Consider the following 17,059-nt stretch of genomic DNA (forward strand, 5'->3'; position numbering starts at 1 on the left):
GCAATTCCAAATGATATACTCAGTATCTAGCACGCCAGCGCATTTCCTAAGTTCTTAGCCAACCAAATTATTTTTCAAGAAAATAATTTTTGACACGCTCAGTGGGACACATTCTCACACAGTTTCAAATAATAATTCACAACATTGTTCTATGCCAAAAATTAGCAAACAATTTTTGGTATGTCCAATGGGACGATTCTCATGCTTCATTATCATTCACATTCTTGATAAGGCATTACAAAAGGCCTTATAGTGATGAAGAAAGACTTATATCAACCATCACTGATGCCTTAGAAAAAGGCATAGAAAGGCGGATGAATATAGCTCTCGACAAAATTAATGCAAATACAAAGAAGATTATTTTGTTGACTTAGTCATTAGCTGAAAAGTAAAATTTGCATATTTTGTTACCTTCTGATGGCTAGTTCTCTAGGCGAGAAGAGTTTGAAGCGGTGCCCAAAGATGCTAGGTAGCTCGGGAGGCAGGTCCAGTCCCAAACTTATCAGGGCAATGCTGAGGGAAGCTGAGCAAGGCAAGATATCAGCCACCCTATATGAGAGAAGAATGGGTGGCTAGCCAAACAAGAATACCATTTCAACTCTGCCGCCCCAGCAATAAAACTATTATTCCCACTCAAGTTTTCAATAGCACTAACCTAGTCACTTACTCTAATGTTTATGATGCAAAGGTAGTTATAGGTCCTCAGGTGGTACCGGTCCCTCAGCAGGTGCAGACTCCCCCAGGTGACCTTTTGTCTCCTTTGGCTTGGGGGCAATAACTTCAAAGGGACTACATTGTGTGCTATGTGGGATCTCCAGAGAACTCGAGGAGCACTAGCCTGAAGTTTACCCAGGGGATAGTATAAGAGGAATCAACGTTCCCATAATACAGATTCCTTTTATGACAATTACAATTGCTCTAATTTTTAAGGTAGTGGTTCAAATGACGTGATTCTACAAGTCCAAAGCTGTCGCACCTTGTAGGAAATCGATGGGATAACATTAAGCATAAATAGCTAAGGTCGACCTACAGCCTTAAATAGTCGACTTTACAGCTTTTCCTAAGGACCCTACATAAAATGGAATAGACATAGCCGATATAATGGCTAAAGTGTAATTGAGTAAATATTGTTGCCACTTATTCAAAATAAATAGAGGAATAATGTGATAAGTAGGCTTTATGGCCACTTTCATTAATAAATAAAAGCCAAAAACACGGCTTATTGTTCAACAAATACCTAAATATTTATATGTATACTAATTTATTACATCAAGATATAATAACTACAGCAGTAAAAAATTTCTTGGAAGAAATTTAGAGTCAGTAAGTAGCTCTAGAACGAGGCTGGATAGACAACTTCTAGTATTTGATACTGGCACTTGATGAGGAAGCGCTAGGAAAGCCACTGCTAATAAGAAAAACCTGTGGTACCATTAACAGTACTTGCGGAGTTGGTAGTACCTGGATACCAGCCAGTACCTATGAACCAGAAGGAAGTTTCGATGCCATATCTACAAATACAAGGGATATAATGAGCATTTCTAAGCAATAATAGTCAAGCAAGAAACACATGTATTGATATACAAGTTCAAATACAATGCTTATATTTAACAAATGCAGACAATTTGTAGATGTTAACTTTAGGTACCGACTAACAATTTATAGGTATCAACTGTAGGCACTGACCAATACATTGTAGGTACCGACCAATATATTACAGGTACCAACTATTGTATACCGATCAATATATTACAAGTAACTAGGCAGATGCCTACGAAATTCCTAATTTTGGAAGTAATTAACATGGCTCAATCACATTCTCAACCATCATTGAACATCAAGAATCTCAAAATCACCTATTAGAGCAAGAACAAAAAAGTAAGGAGAATACCTAGAGTTAATTGCAGCAAAGTGAATCAGCATGGAGTTGATGTTGGTGGCAAGGACTTGGGCAGTGGTAGAATGGTGCGACGATGATTGAATGACAATGGTCAATCAACCATGGCCAATAGGATTGGAAATTATGATGAAAGAAAGCTTGCTTCAGGCAAGGTGTCGTAAGACCATGAATGAAGGACTAAAGGAGGATCAATTCTCGACTGGAGAAAGGATTTGGTGATGGCAGTCGCACAAGGAAGGTAGGTGCATCGGTGAGGAAAAAGGAAGGAAAAGAAAAGAGAGAAAGAGAGAGAAAGGAAAAAGGATAGAAATAAGTGATTTGGCTTCAATAAAATTTAATTAGAGAGATAAGTATACAATAATTGAGAGATTTGCAGTGATTAGAGTTTGATAGGCAATTGAACTCTTATTGAATAGAGTTAGCTTAAATTTCAAATGCCCAGAGAGATCACAGGTGATAATTGGTTACTTTTAAATTTTGAACAGTAAGAAGATAAACCAAATTTAGTTTTTTTTTTTATTATCCAACTATAATGATTTAATCAGCTAATCCAGGTGCGGAGGGTGATTGTTTATACTAAAAATAATTATTTTTTAATTATTTTTTGGCATAAGAATTAATTAAATTAATTTTTTATGAAATTAATTTAATTTAATTTAATTTATTAATTTAATTAATTTATGGCATGAGATAATTAATAATTAAATTAATGGTGGTTACTGGATGATTATCTAAAAGAAGGGAGTTGACAATAGTTTTTAACCATTCCAAGCAGGGAGTGAGCAGGTAGCTACAGGTATGTGACAAAGTATATTCCAGAGTTTTTTAGATACTTGCAAGCGGAGTTATAAAAGCAAAAAATGCTACAATGTGAAAAGTCCAACAACCAATAATATCAAACAATAACTACTCAACCAGACTTTAACAATCTTTTATCTTTATTTTATTAGTCTTTTTTTTTTTGAAGCTTTCACATTTAATTTCAAGTCTTGTAGTCTCTTTTTAATTGATCAAAGCGTCATTTCGATTTTCAATTTACTTGCTTTTTTATTTTAGAGTGAGATTGATGAAACTGCGTTTAGTATAGTCAGTTCTTACAATCATTTGATTTAGAAGTCAGAACGCAATTCCTAGTGATATATTCAGTATCTGACATGCCTGCACATTTTCTAAGCTATTAACTAGCCAAATTGTTTTCTAAGGAGATAATTTTATATTTTTTCGTTTGTGCTTTTTTTTTAATTATTAAATTTTATCATACAATTTTTAGAAAAAAGGACAAGCAAATAAAACTGAAAGCTTTGATTCTTCTAAATTCCAAGAGCATATATCTTGCACTTTTTTTAATTTTTTTGAAAAAATTAATTTCATCTCTAATTTTTTAATTAAGTCTAAGTATTTTCTTATTAAAATTTTCTTCAAAATAAATTAATTTCATTTTTTTTATCTTATTTTCTTTGGATTGATAAATTTCTAAGAAAAATTAACATATTTTTATAAATATAACTTAATTTTAAATTAATAAAATTTTTCTCTAATTTTTTTTTATCTTATCTACCTTTAAACCTCTCATAAACTGCCTTTCAAATTGTCTTGAACTGTCCTTTGTCAAATAATCCTTCAAATCATTTTAAATTGGGACTCAAACCGAAACTAGCGGTTTATGATCTATCTTTTAAAATATCCTATGAAGATTTGATTTAAATTCATAATTTTATTAAATTTAAATAGGCGTAACCATTGATTCCCTAACCATGTCCACCCTGCCAATACAATCCAAACAATGAAACTTGAGTTTATTCTATTTAAGTAGGAGTTTGGCGGTACATTAATCATTGTGGTAACATAAATCGCATAGGATACTTTCCTAAAAATCCCTCCACAAACAAAACATACATGAGAAGATAACGTCAATGTATCTGTCAAATACCAAACTCGTTAGATATAGTATAGATTCTCAATAGCCTGTTTCGTTAAAAGGAAAAGTTGGGGAAGGAAAAATGAATAGAATTATAAAAAAAAAAAAATTATTTTCCTTACAAATATTTTTTTATAGGAAAATGAAAGGAATGCAAATGATTTATTTATTTTTCATATTTTGACGGAAAGAAAATCATTATATTTTTATTATTATGCTCACATTAAATAAATAAGATTATACTGAAAATAATTATTGAAAGAAAATAAAGGTACATAGAAAAAAAAAAAATTTAACATTATTTTTCACTTTTTTTCACCTAATTTGAAAGAAAAACAAAATGGCTTAAAATACTTTATGAACATTTTTCACACAAATCTTAATATTTTTTCTTTTCCCCTTTTTTTTATAAAATAAGAAAATTAGACTTTCAAAAAAATTTTTCTTCATTTTTTCTTCCAACAAAATAAGGAAATTATCTTTTTTTTTTTTTTTTTTTTTTTTCATTTTCTCTAGAAATAGCAATAAGACGAGTCCGAGCGAGGTCGCTCCTCATGTCCCCGCCCCACAGGAGCTTGAGTCGGGGCAATGCAAAACCTGTCGAGTGCGGAACGGGGCGAGTTTTCTCACTAAGAATTTTTTTTTTATTTTTTATTTTAATTTATTAATATATAATATAATTTTTTATTTAAAAAAAAAAAAATAATAAAAAAAATATATATATATATATTATAAATAAAAAAATTTATTAAAATTATAATATTTAAATATATAAATATATAAAAAAATTATTTTTAATAAAAAAATAATAATATATTACTAACGAGACAGGTAATAGAATTTTAGAGCAGAGAAAAGATCATCCCATTTTCACTCCTCATAAATCAAAATCAAAATGAGATAAAAAAATTAATCAGATTCAAAACGGATCGGATAATTCGAGGGCTTTTGCAGTACCTAATTTTTCTCTCGTTTTTACTGCAACGAAATAATCCCTACAAGATCCTGACATTCTTGCCCAAGGCTAAAACAGGCAAAACTCATAATTACACATTTCTCGCAACGCAATGTCCCATCAACCAAATGATGCCACCTATTTAGGCTGAAGAAGCGAGAAATTGAGAATCGAGAGTCAATGGGAGCTTATTCTTCCTTCTCAGTGAGAAAACATTTTTCTCTCTTTATCAGTATTCCCTCAGTCATATCTGTGGCCATCCTCTGCCCTTAGGGGCACGGGATGGGTTTTTCTCATCCACATGGGTGGATTATCCCTCTCTCCCTTCCGTTTTGGTGAAGTATAGTTTTGTTTGTGTTGGGTTTGTTGCATATCAGTTTCTTGTGCTTGTCTCTGCGAGGGATTTTCTTGAAAATCTGTGATATGAATCCACATTAATTCTCTTCATGGCTTGTCCTGTTGGTTGGTACTCTCAAGGGACACAAGTCATCCTAGCTAGAAGAGACTAAGATGCTGGAGCTCTACCACTCCTGTTCCCGATTCATCTGGCAACTCCTTTAGTTCAATGATCCCTTCGTCGAAAATGATCCCTTCCTACTTTCTCTGCTTCTAGGTTTGATGCTCTGGGGACTCCATCCTTCATGTCGAGTGTTTGCATGCTGCTTGTTTTGGTTGAGTTTCCCATTAACCTAATGCAGCTGAATGATCCATGGTCTCCACACTGGTGGCTAGTGTTCTTCACTATAGGTGACTGTGGTTTGGTCGTTGAAGATGGGTTACCGGATTTGGGGAGACTAGTCTTCCTATTAGGTTTTCTGGTTAGGCTTTCGCCAATTTGTTTGGGACTGAGCCTTATGCTGTTTTAATTGATAGGCTTAAACTTCTTTTTCTTTGGGCTTGGCTTAACAGAGTCATTGGCGTCTTTGACTAAGAGACCTTTGAGGCCTAGAATATTGAAATGTTGTACCTCTATTTTTAATGAAAGAATTTCCTATAGTCTCGACAAAAAAAAAAAGGCCACCTAATTCAATCATCATAGCATCAAGTGGGTATGAATAAAAGGTACAAAGACTTGATTAAAGGATCCCATATTCTGACCTCCCAAAAGTTCTAAAAAATTATAATATTATCTATAAACTGTAATGATTTTTTGTGAAATTTTTAAATTTAAAAGTTTAGTTATAAAATTTGATGTATTTTTTAAAAAATTTATTATTTACCCCTTCAATATTTTTATTTTTATTTGATCCTTGCACTTCTATATAAATTTTATTCATATTTTTATATTATTTAATTATAATCTCTTAATATTTAATATTTTCATTTTAATCCATATATTTTTATAAGATTTTATTTAATTTCTTTTGAATTTTATCTTTAGAGCCTAAAGATTAATTTTTAGTTTCGCCCTAAGATTCAATTTGGGGATTTTTCTTTTTATTATTCAATTTTTTAAGTAAACTTATCCATTTTTTTTCTTACAAGCCTATTAATGCCGCCGCTCAAAGTAGTTCGCCCAATAAATGTCTCTAATTATGATAATTACGTTTTAGTTGGTCTAGATTTGCTTAAAGGATTACATTGTCGACTTTTCATAAGAGTCTTTCAAGGACAAAATTATAAATTAGAGAAAAAAAAATTTATATACAAAAAAAAATTTCATTATTTTAACGTTATAATAATTAAAACTTAACGCATTTAATTTTTAATATATTTTTAAAAAAGTGTTTTTCTCCACGCCAAACAAACCTTTATTTATAGTGAAAGTGGAGGTGAGAGCATGTTTATATTGCGGTTTTTTTTTTTCAATAAATATCATTTTTATTTAATTATTTTATGATTTTTCCGATTAAAATATATTAAATTTAATTTAAAAAAAATATATATATATATAACTCCAACAACCACAAAAGTAGGCTGACCTTTCATAAGCGAACGTCGCTTTATTATTTTTCCTTCTTTTTGCCAACTTTTCAAGTTGGATGCTCAAACAATGAATTAAATTGAAACATACAAATTGTATAAGTAACTTACTTATAAAGCATTAATACACTCTGCCTTTCAATTTCACATTTCATTAGTTAGGTTGATCTTAATCTTAGGCTGCGTTTATTTTATAAAAAATATTTTTAAAAAAATAATTTTAACATTTAAACACTTAAAAAAATTTGATTAATAGAAAATATTTTTTTAATAAAAAAAATTAAATTATTTTTTAAAAAAATAATTTAAATTTTAAAAATATAATTAATTTTATTAAAAAAAATTAACACTACTTTAAATTGGACATAGACTATTGTAATCTTACAGTGTAAAATTTTAAAATTTATATTAATTTTTAAATTTAGGATAGCTAAGATTCACGGACATCACCTAACAAAAGGGGAGAGACAAATATTTTATACACATCAAAATTCCATTGCAAAATAAGAAATGTAAATAAACACACGTGTCAAACTATTTTTGCTTCAATCCCTCACCGAGGCGATTAGCATGAAACGCACAATCATATTTCAATTTATTTATTTTGTATTCACACTCAACCATAAATATTAATTTTGTAGTTCAAAAATACCTAAACACCCTCACATGCTTGTGCTTTTATCCCAGATTTATATTTATATTTTAAAAAATAAATAAAAAATCATAAAATTTACTTATATTACAAAATTTTTTATTTTATTTTTTATTTATTAATAAAAATCAAAAAAATATTTTAGTATTATCAAAATAAATTTTAAATTTTATAATTATAGTATTTTTACTTTTAATCATTTTTATAGTTATTAATATTTCATTAATTATGGTATCATATAAATGAAAATGTAATTTACTTATTAAAAAAATAAAAAATTATCTATGGTATAATTATCCAAAAATAATAATAAAGTAATAAAATAGTTAATACGTTTTGCCTCGGTAGCCGGTGACGGTGGGCATGCCAGCCATTTTCTCCTCCTCTTATTTCTTCAAGCAAGGCCAAACGCAAGCACCCAACCGCTTTACTTCTTCGTTCCTTCATAGAACAATCCTCATCTCACCCATTTTCTTCTCTCTCTCTCTCTATAAACTTCTCTTCCCTTTCCGTCGCCGGATTTTCAAGGTACAGTTTTCCGGTTGATCATCTCGGTTTGATAAATTTGCCACATGTTTAGCAATTTTTGTTCTTAATCTGGTTTGCTTGTTTGATCATTTTTTTTTTTGGGTTATCTGCGGTTTGACCATCTTCTAGTTGATCAGCTTTTGGCTTTGGTTTTCTGGTTTGATCATTTAAATTTGTTTAATTTTGGTTTTCTGTGGTCTGATCATCTTCTAGTTGATCAGCTTTTGGTTTTTGCCTTTGATTGTTTAGTTAATGGTTTCTGCTAGCTTTTGATAGTTTCACTTTGGCTTGCTTTTTTTTTTTTTCCCTCTTTCTTTTTCTTGTTTATCATTTGACCTGTGCTTCGGAATTATGGATTTTCTAAATTAGGTGTAGTTATAACTATGTTCTTGTGATTATTTTGCATTTTGTATTTAGTTTTACATTTACTTCTCGTTTTCTAATCTTGGAATATTTAAAATTACTCTATAAGTTGTATCAGTTGAGTTCAGCTCATAAAATGGTTGCAGTTGTGATGATCGTTCAGACTTTATATCTGTACTAAATGTGTCACATAATTTATATCTGTCTGCCAAATATGGTTGGTCTCGATAAGAAAGGACCTCTGTAATTTCTAATTTAATTATCCCAATATATCTCATGAGATGAAGTTACACGGGTATAGATTTGCATGCTAGTCTACATTAGTGCTTGAATGTGTGCGTTTGGCACATTAGGGTTGTCAAGTTTAAACCGAGTATAATTTGGTATTGGGAAGACAGATTCTAGGTTTATTTTCAATCTAATGTACAGTTGGATAAGAGATGTGTATCCTATTATACAAGAGCTAGTGGTACTTCCTTGAATACCTTTGACCTTCTCATGTCTTACTCTGAACACCCATCGTCCTATTCTCTTCTTCTAGGCTCTTCAAATCAATGCTGTCTTTTGTTGGGTTGCTGCCAATTTTTGTTCATTTTAGTGAATTTCTGTAAAAGTCTTGTATTTTTTCTTGCTTATATTGAATTCCAAGAATATTACCTGTTTGTCGTTGTCGTTAGTGCACCAAGCTGACCAAATTTGTGGAAGCGAAAGAAAATAATCTTAGTTGTTCTTATCATTTTTTTTCTGCCTGATATTAGAATGATATAGTTTTTTTGTTGTGGCTCAGTGGCTGTAAACCTAAAATATTTATTCTAGTTTCTTGTATAAATATTTCAAATGGTAGCTTGTTGAATGAGGGCCTGTGATAGCTTTTTTTAACCCTAGTATGACTTTGGATGACCTTAGCATCAACTAGGTTTAGATTGTTTTTCTTATGATGCAGGTTTAATGGTCTGATGGTGTTTACTGTTGGTCACATCTTTGATTTTGAACTAAAGGATGAATGAATGTCAAAGTCCATGGTTGCAGGTAAGAAGTTTTAATGATGCTTGTTCTCTCTTCCAATCTTTATCCCTAGTAGCTTTTTAGATATCGGCCAAGTGGGTCAATATCAGTTAGGTCAAGGTTATGTTTTCATCATATTTGAATCCTAAATTTCTGAAATTGTCTTGCCACGATGTCATCTATATTTCAAGTTTTTATTTCCTGACTTCTACTGGTTTTTGTTCCCAGGCTTCATCTGTGTTATATAATTGGCTTCCTACAATTTACCTTTGGAACTTATAGGATGTTGAATATCGTGTTAACTTAGTTTTAGCTTTTTTTGTTCATACATTCTGAATTGCAAATGGTGTTGCAGGCACTTTGTGGTTATTCGGCAATTGAAGGGCAGAATTGAATTTAAATCCTGTGTTCTCTTCAGAATAGAGTAGCTCAATCTGCTGTCTGTCTTGCAGTTATATAAGTTGACTCATTCTGGAGAGCAATGTATATGGTATTAAAGATTTCCAATACCACTTTAAAGAATTATTTAGATCTTATTAGTTTGCAAATCATTTTTTGCTATGGGATCATCTGATTCCACAGTCGGAGCCCGTACTGTTTATTGCAATAAAAAAGAAATTTGCATGGCTAGAGTTGAGGATCATGATTGATAGACTTATTTGTTTCCTATTATGATTAATGATGCCAAATATTTCATACAGATTGTCATGGGAAATCTAGGAAGTGGCATTAATATGAAGGGGCTAGTTATAACCCGCTATGTGATTCCTTTGGTGTGCAGTGTGGGGGAATGAAGGTTGATTTTCAGAAGTTCTGTTTGAGTGGTAGTCATCTTTTTGTTCACCCTTTGCTGCTATATTGAGTTTCATTATGTTTGGTCTGGAAGTTGAGAAGTAGTAATTCAGGATTGGATCCATTAATGTATGTGGCTCAGGGGACATCATCTAGATAATCTGCAGATTGCATTTTGAGCTATTATGAGATGTGATATCCTAGAATTGTCTGGTGGGAAGAATTGAAATGGTGTGGCCTTATTGTTGTACTGACTTGTTTTCTCTGGTGATGGATGGTGGCATAATTTTGGGATTACTATTAGTGCTGCGGTCTGCATTAGTTGCCTCCAGATACATTATGATTTACACATTGGTTGCAGAGCATTAGGTGGCAGTAATCTTACTTGTAGGGGAAACCAATAACTAAAAGCATGGAGATGCTAATTTTTATATAGTTGAAGTTCAAGGCTTGGTGCCTTCAGGTTTCCTTAGGTTGTGAGCATGGAGGGGAGACTTGTACATAACATCTATGACGGAAATCAAAGTCCAATGCTCATAAATTTCACTTCCTAGATGGAGGGCATTTGATATTCTTGACCGGAGAGCTGATCGCTTATTAATAACTCTGCTGCTGACAAGGCTTTTTTCGTGGCTGCATGCTAAAGAACAATTATGAGAATTGGGCATGATGAGAGTGCTCCCTTGCGTTTTAGGACATCTTCTTTTCGACTCATCTTCAAGAGCATTTTATAAACATGTGTATAAGCTTGCCTTCTCCAGAGATTTGAATAAGCTTTTCTAGGGTACATGTATGTCCCTTGATTTTGTATCATAAAAACTTCAATAGTGAAAATTTTTTTATATTGTCATATAAGAATCACCTATATGTTAGTTTTTAGAAAAAAACTTTTCATTATAATTAGGGGAAGATTTCATCTTAATGTGGAAATTTACAATTACCCTGGATAAGCAACTTCAAGTTTTATTTCAGGAATATGTTTTGAGCATTAGGAACTACATGTGGGTATAAAATGGTTTTTTGTTGGATACAAATTTAAACTTTTCTTGGTTTGGCCATCTCTTAAAAAGTTACTATCTTATTTATTGCCTCTCTTAGGTGCCTTTTCCATCATTCTTTCATACTCTGATACTCCCATTATGATTTTGTAGATCATTTTCTTTGTAATTTCATCTATTTTAAATTAAAGGTATTGATGCCCAAGTTGGTAAAGTAATACTTTAATAAAATTATAAAATGACATGAAAGGAAGTAATATCAAAAGATTTACAATTTTTGGATATCGGTGCGGAATTAGTTTCAAATAGAGCTGAATGGCAAATAGGGTCCCATATAGCCAACCTAAATTAGTTTGGGATTAAGGCGTAGTTGTTGTAGAAGTAACTATGACAGTGTTATCTGTTGAATTATGCATGGGCTCAACACTACAGTTCTTGGCTATTATTTTGTTCTGAATTCTGATCGTAAACCTTCTCTCTCCTCCCTCCCCCCCCCCCCCCCCAAACTTCAACTTTTATGGTGCAGTTAACTGACAAAATATGCGAAGTTATACAGGTGAGACGCAAACTTAAGTTACTAAATTATTCTGGTTTATGGTGCAGTTAACTTTTATGGTGAAATTAACTTACTAAATTATTCTGGTTTGTCTTGGCAATAAATATTCTATCTAGTTTTAAGGTTTTAACAATTTGTATTTGGAATTGAACCCTTGAAGGATCTTTTATTTTTATTTTTATTTTTTACTATTGATATGCATTGCAAAAAGAAGATGGTGATTGAAGTAAACCAAACTCCTAGGCATTGGCTCAGATGTTGAAAGGTAATATTGTTTACCAAAAGAAATGAAAGATACTTTTCCTTGTGCTCTCAAAAACTGAGAAAGTGCTCTCAAAAACTGAGAAAGTTGGATTTCTCTATCTCGTTCTCTCCCTATTCTTTATTCCTCCTAATGTCTTTTGAGTCTTCAGGCATGTGTTGATTATTCAATTATTTGGAAATTTAGAATTATCTTTTTCCCACAATTAGTGAGAAAGCACTTACGGGTTTTAGTTTCCATTATCTCAGTCTAGAATTTTAATCTTTTTCCTTTTTTAGTGCACTTTTACCCAATTTGTTCATGTCCGCACATCCTCACAATCATAGACCTTGAAATTAGGCGAACATGAAATATATGTATAATGCTTCTGTCTAACTTTAAGTTGTCTCATGTTCTTATCTAAGATATCTTTGAGACTAACACCTCAATGGGGTGTCTGTTTCGCATAATAGTGCTCAACTGCATTTTTTTTGTTTCTGCTGTCAGTATATTTCAGAATTCTGATTTTCCTGGTATTTTGAAGAGGTAAAACCATAGAAACCTATCAAAAATCAGCAACAGTTTTCTCCCAAATAACTTATGTGAGTAATGTAGGATAAATTTTAATAACTGTCTCTGAACTTATATGGTTGTAATATTACAGTCCTTTAATTTTAAAATGTAACATAAAATCCCCTAAACTTTCAAATTTTATACAGGAAAATCCCTTTGACTTTCAATTATTGATTTTTCAGTTAAAAACTTATGAGAATAGCTCTCACATGGTGTTTTGTCAACAATTCTCTCTCCTCTCTTATGTAAAGTGTAAAATTATTCTCTCTACATGTGAAAAATTATTCTATCTGTAGAGAAGAGAATGATTTAATTTACACATTGATGGAGAGAAAAAAAAAAAAGAAATACTGACTAAGCTTCATGCTGGAACTGTCCAAGTCAGCGTCTAACTGAAAAATCAGTAATTAGAGTTAGAGGGATTTTACTGTGCAAAATGTGAAAGTTGGTAGAGTTTTATGTTACATTTTTAAATTGAGGAACTGTAATGTTACAACTAGATAAGTTCATGGACGGTTGTTAAAATTTATCCGAGTAATGTATCAGCTTCTTCAATTGGTTAAATTATGAAACTAGGATCTCTTTCCTATTGCATTACAGGTATGAATTGTTTGTCATGCTTGCAAGTTGGTAGTATCACTCTAGCTTCTCTCTTTCATTTCACTATGTGTTGTAAGACATTTTCCTTTTAATTTTACTTGTTTTTGTTGTGTTAATTATTTCAGTGATTATTATATTGATCCTCAAAAGTTGGTGGCTAAGAGTGGAATTGGTAATAGTTTAATGGGGATGTTTTAATAATTTCTTTAGCTTTATATCTCACATTTGGCTTTTTAGGTGAGGCTTTCTGTCTGATAGCATTTGCAGCAGTAGAGTGGTAGGTGAGATTACACCTTGCAGTGTTAGTGATAATTTAAGTCAATTGACTTACGCAATAGGTACCAAAATATTTTCCCACTGCTTGTAAGATATATGACAATTTATCTCTACTTTTACTGAAGTTGGACCCCTTTGTTTTGTTGTGTAGCTTTTATCACTTGTCATCTATGGAGAAGTTACAATTGTTCTTTCTCAGGGAGAGAGATTTTTCTTGGTTGTTATTTCTTACGAATTTCCTATTTAATACTTTTTGGGTTCAGTCAGTGCTTGGAGATGATAGGATCAAAACAATCCATCTTCTTGCTTCCCTATCTAATGTCTCTATCCAGTATCCACTCATGGTCAATATTCTCCGTTTGGGAAACTGTCTTTAATGTTGTCCACTTCATCTTGTACAAGCATTCTGATATGATGTTGCTGTTGATAACCTTGTTCATTTGTGAAAGGGCATGTATTGATTTACAATGTTGGTGTCTTGACCTCCTAAAATGCAAGGCTTAAAATTCATTGTACCACTAATTTGAATGGTTATTGGTGAGTGGTAAACATTTTTTGAATTATTAATATAATCTGTTTTAAGACCATAAATAAATATGATTGCTTTCATAATCCTTTCACATAAACCTGTGCACAATCACGCGCATGAAACTAATCCATTTAGCATTTAGAATATAGAATTTATGATGATGAATGCAATTCCTTTCAAATTTGTTGAAACATAATGCATAACCATATGGAAAGGGGATTTTTTCACTTTCTGTTTACTTAGAGTAGTTAAGCCATCACTTTTGCTCATTGAGATGCTTTTCGTTGATGCAGATTGTGGCTTTCTCCTTGATTTGACTACGGGACATAATTAAAGTTTGAAGGGATATTGTTATGGGTCATAGACATTTATTCAGCACATCCCAAATTTTCGAGAATGAACAGGATCAGAATTGGAATCATATGCATATAGAGCAACCTTATACAAATTTGGGTAAAATTTCTTTTCCTGCAAATTTTTATTTTAGGGGAAAATATTCATGAATAGATAGGGAATGGAATGGTCCATATCTTCTTTCTAGTATGGGTTGTAACTTATCATATTTACCTAGAAAATATGGCAAGACATGACTTGGTTTGTGATATTGTGGTCTATATTTTTGTGATATCAATATTTTGAAGGCTTTGCAAACTTCTTCAATTCTGTTATTTTCTAACCTTTACAAGTCATTTTTTCAGCACTAGGGGAAACAATTGAAGCACACGAACTGAACTTGTAAAACTAGGAGCTGCCTTAATTCCTTTTCGGGGTGCCTTAGAGCTACTTAGCTCTGATGATGCGGTTGTAGCTAGATCTGCATGTCTCTCATGAGAGTTTGACAACTAAGTTTAACTTTAATTTTGATGGATTTATGTTGCAGCCAGGGCCAGTCCTGCAGAGAATGGTGCTTTCTTTTATCCTGCAGAAAATATGCCTCTTGAAGGAGTGCATTTTACTTCTCTACGGAACCCTGCACCAATGTCAAATGCATATATTTCCTCAAGTAACAGTGTTGAAGTATCACATTATCAACCAGATGTTTCGGGCCCTTCTCATGATCCTTTTCAGCATTCATCAACAGATGGATCCTTTTGCACAGTTCCAGAAAATCATGCACACCATGCTTCTTCTTCCAATTATGACAGACAGACATTTAATGGTGTTGAGGGTGGCCTTGTTGATCTTACAATGGGAAATGGAAGAGGGCCCCACAAGCGAAAAAGCCCTGTAGTCCCTTCTGCATGTGAAGGGGGCAGTACAAGCAGATATTATGGTGCTGGAAGTTCATCAGATACCCCTCTGTCTTGTGAGTTGCGGCAGGAGAAACCAAATTTAGATACTCAATATATGGCCTGGGAATGCATTAATATGACTCCTGGCCATCGAGGCAATCTCTCAATTAGGCCCGAGGATTCTATGAGGAATGTGAGAAGCAGGCCTGCACTTGATCTGGAAACCAACCTGGCTAGGACCCATTTATCTAGCAACTCTTCCCACAATTCCTATCCTGCAGGCCACCCATTTGACCATTCTAGCTCACTGGATTTCTCAGGTCAAAGTTCTAGTGCTATGACACATGACTGGAGCCATACTGGAGTTTCTGTTGCTTCTGGAAGGATGCTAGTTGCAGGTTAGTGACGGACATATAATTTCATGGAACATTTTTGAATTCCATTATTTCTGAGGGATTCTTGCATGTTTGTTGCAGATGTTAACGGTTATAGTCATGAGACAAACCATTTCCTTGTTGGAAGCAGCATAACTAATGCTTCAGCAGATGTTAGGGGATATCATCATGATTTCATTTCAAGTAGAAACCCTGTTGCTCCTCAGAGTTTCCATAGTGCCTCAGCACATTCTGTAAGAGGCATTCGCAGCAGCTATTCTCAGAGACCTAGCCCAACTTTCAGGGCTTCCACCAGCAGTTTGCGCTTGGGGCATTTGGCACCTTCTGATGATGGAATGCCATTGGTTGCCGAAAATTTATCTTCCAGACAACCAAGGCTATTATCCACTGTAGCTTGGCGTAATAGTGATAGGAATGGGAGATCAAGGAATTCTTATGAGAGATACCATGAGCCAAGTCTTCATGATCGATTTTCATCTGAGGTATAATTCCCAAAATGAGTTTGCTACTTGTACATCGGGAGAGAAGGGCATTGGATGGAGTTCATATGCCATAAACTTCTCTTTTGCTAAATGACAGCAATTTCTTCCACAATAGCATGCTAGATTACCTAGATGCTGATTCTTGCATTGTTTTGCCTGTGCAATGATCCGCATCTTTGCATTATTAATATGTGATTTTTTTGCTTTTAAATGATGTACTTTTACTATTGTTCTACAGGGTTTTATGGTTGTGGACCGCTCAGCCTTTTATGGATCCAGAAATATGTTTGATCAGCATAGGGATATGAGGCTAGACATAGACAACATGAGCTATGAGGTTATTACTTCTTTTTTTTTTCAAAACAAAAAAAAAATGACCTCTTCTGCTTCTCTTTTTTTTTTTTAATTAAAATAAAAAATCCTAATCAGTTATTGAATGATTGGACCAACCAGGAACTACTTGCACTGGGTGAAAGGATTGGGAGTGTCAGCACAGGGTTGGCTGAAGGTCTGATATCCAAGTGTTTGACAGAAACAGTATATTGTTCTTCAGGCCAAAGCCAGGATGAAGGAACTTGTGTGATTTGCCTGGTAAGAATTTTATCCTTTGTATACACAGATGTGGGTTGGATTCTATTTATAAAAGGGGTCAGCTTGTGTTACAGAGAATTGACTACTAGTGGCTTGGATTATCACCACTCTCAGTTGTGCCTGAGGAATCTCGTGATTTTGGCTGTCACTGGATATATAGTTTTCTAATTTAAGAATCCATGTTGTTGTTGGCAGGAAGAGTACAAAGACATGGATGATGTTGGTTCGTTGAAAATTTGTGGGCATGATTACCATGTGAGCTGCATCAAGAAATGGCTATCAATGAAAAACTTGTGTCCAATCTGCAAAGCTTCTGCTGTGGCTGATAACATGAAGGAATAAGTTAATTACCTTGTCAACCATTTATAATTTTTTTTAGAGGAAACTGTTTATCATTGTTGTATATAGTACTTGCTCAAAAGAAGAAAAAGATGAACTGATATTTCTAGGGAATATGTAAATGAATACTGGTCAATGTCAATCAATTTGTTGGGAGGTTCCCATCTCAAATTTGTGGAGCCTGAATTGCCATTTGAATGGTCTTTCAGTA

General features: G+C 33.0%; 1 protein-coding gene across 10 annotated transcripts; it reads left to right on the forward strand.

Annotated features, from left to right (window-relative positions):
• Positions 1 to 7,714: 7,714 nt before the first annotated feature.
• Positions 7,715 to 17,046, forward strand: LOC110656435 (probable E3 ubiquitin-protein ligase ZFP1). Of its 10 annotated transcripts, none has more exons than XM_021813178.2 (10): positions 7,715 to 7,876; positions 9,183 to 9,268; positions 9,600 to 9,734; positions 9,946 to 10,826; positions 14,103 to 14,262; positions 14,690 to 15,439; positions 15,518 to 15,918; positions 16,157 to 16,255; positions 16,372 to 16,509; positions 16,705 to 17,046. In XM_021813178.2, exons 5-10 carry the CDS (start codon positions 14,163 to 14,165, stop codon positions 16,849 to 16,851), a joined length of 1,635 nt encoding a protein of 544 aa, XP_021668870.2. In that variant the 5' UTR covers positions 7,715 to 7,876; positions 9,183 to 9,268; positions 9,600 to 9,734; positions 9,946 to 10,826; positions 14,103 to 14,162; the 3' UTR covers positions 16,852 to 17,046. The 10 variants fall into 10 exon arrangements, with proteins under 10 accessions (XP_021668870.2, XP_058003501.1, XP_021668871.2 ...); XM_058147518.1 differs by having other exon boundaries at positions 7,719 to 7,876; positions 9,946 to 10,068; XM_021813179.2 differs by lacking the exon at positions 9,946 to 10,826 and having other exon boundaries at positions 7,719 to 7,876.
• Positions 17,047 to 17,059: the final 13 nt, after the last annotated feature.

The sequence above is a fragment of the Hevea brasiliensis genome, chromosome 5, assembly GCF_030052815.1.
Source record: "Hevea brasiliensis isolate MT/VB/25A 57/8 chromosome 5, ASM3005281v1, whole genome shotgun sequence".
Lineage (NCBI taxonomy): Eukaryota > Viridiplantae > Streptophyta > Magnoliopsida > Malpighiales > Euphorbiaceae > Hevea > Hevea brasiliensis.

Excerpts from the sequence above, each read along its gene's own strand:
- LOC110656435 (XM_021813178.2), top strand. The coding sequence starts at position 14,163 with ATGGGTCATAGACATTTATTCAGCACATCCCAAATTTTCGAGAATGAA. Across the intron at positions 15,440-15,517 it reads TGGAAGGATGCTAGTTGCAG|ATGTTAACGGTTATAGTCAT; the intron begins GTTAGTGACGGA and ends TGTTTGTTGCAG. Across the intron at positions 16,510-16,704 it reads GAACTTGTGTGATTTGCCTG|GAAGAGTACAAAGACATGGA; the intron begins GTAAGAATTTTA and ends TGTTGTTGGCAG.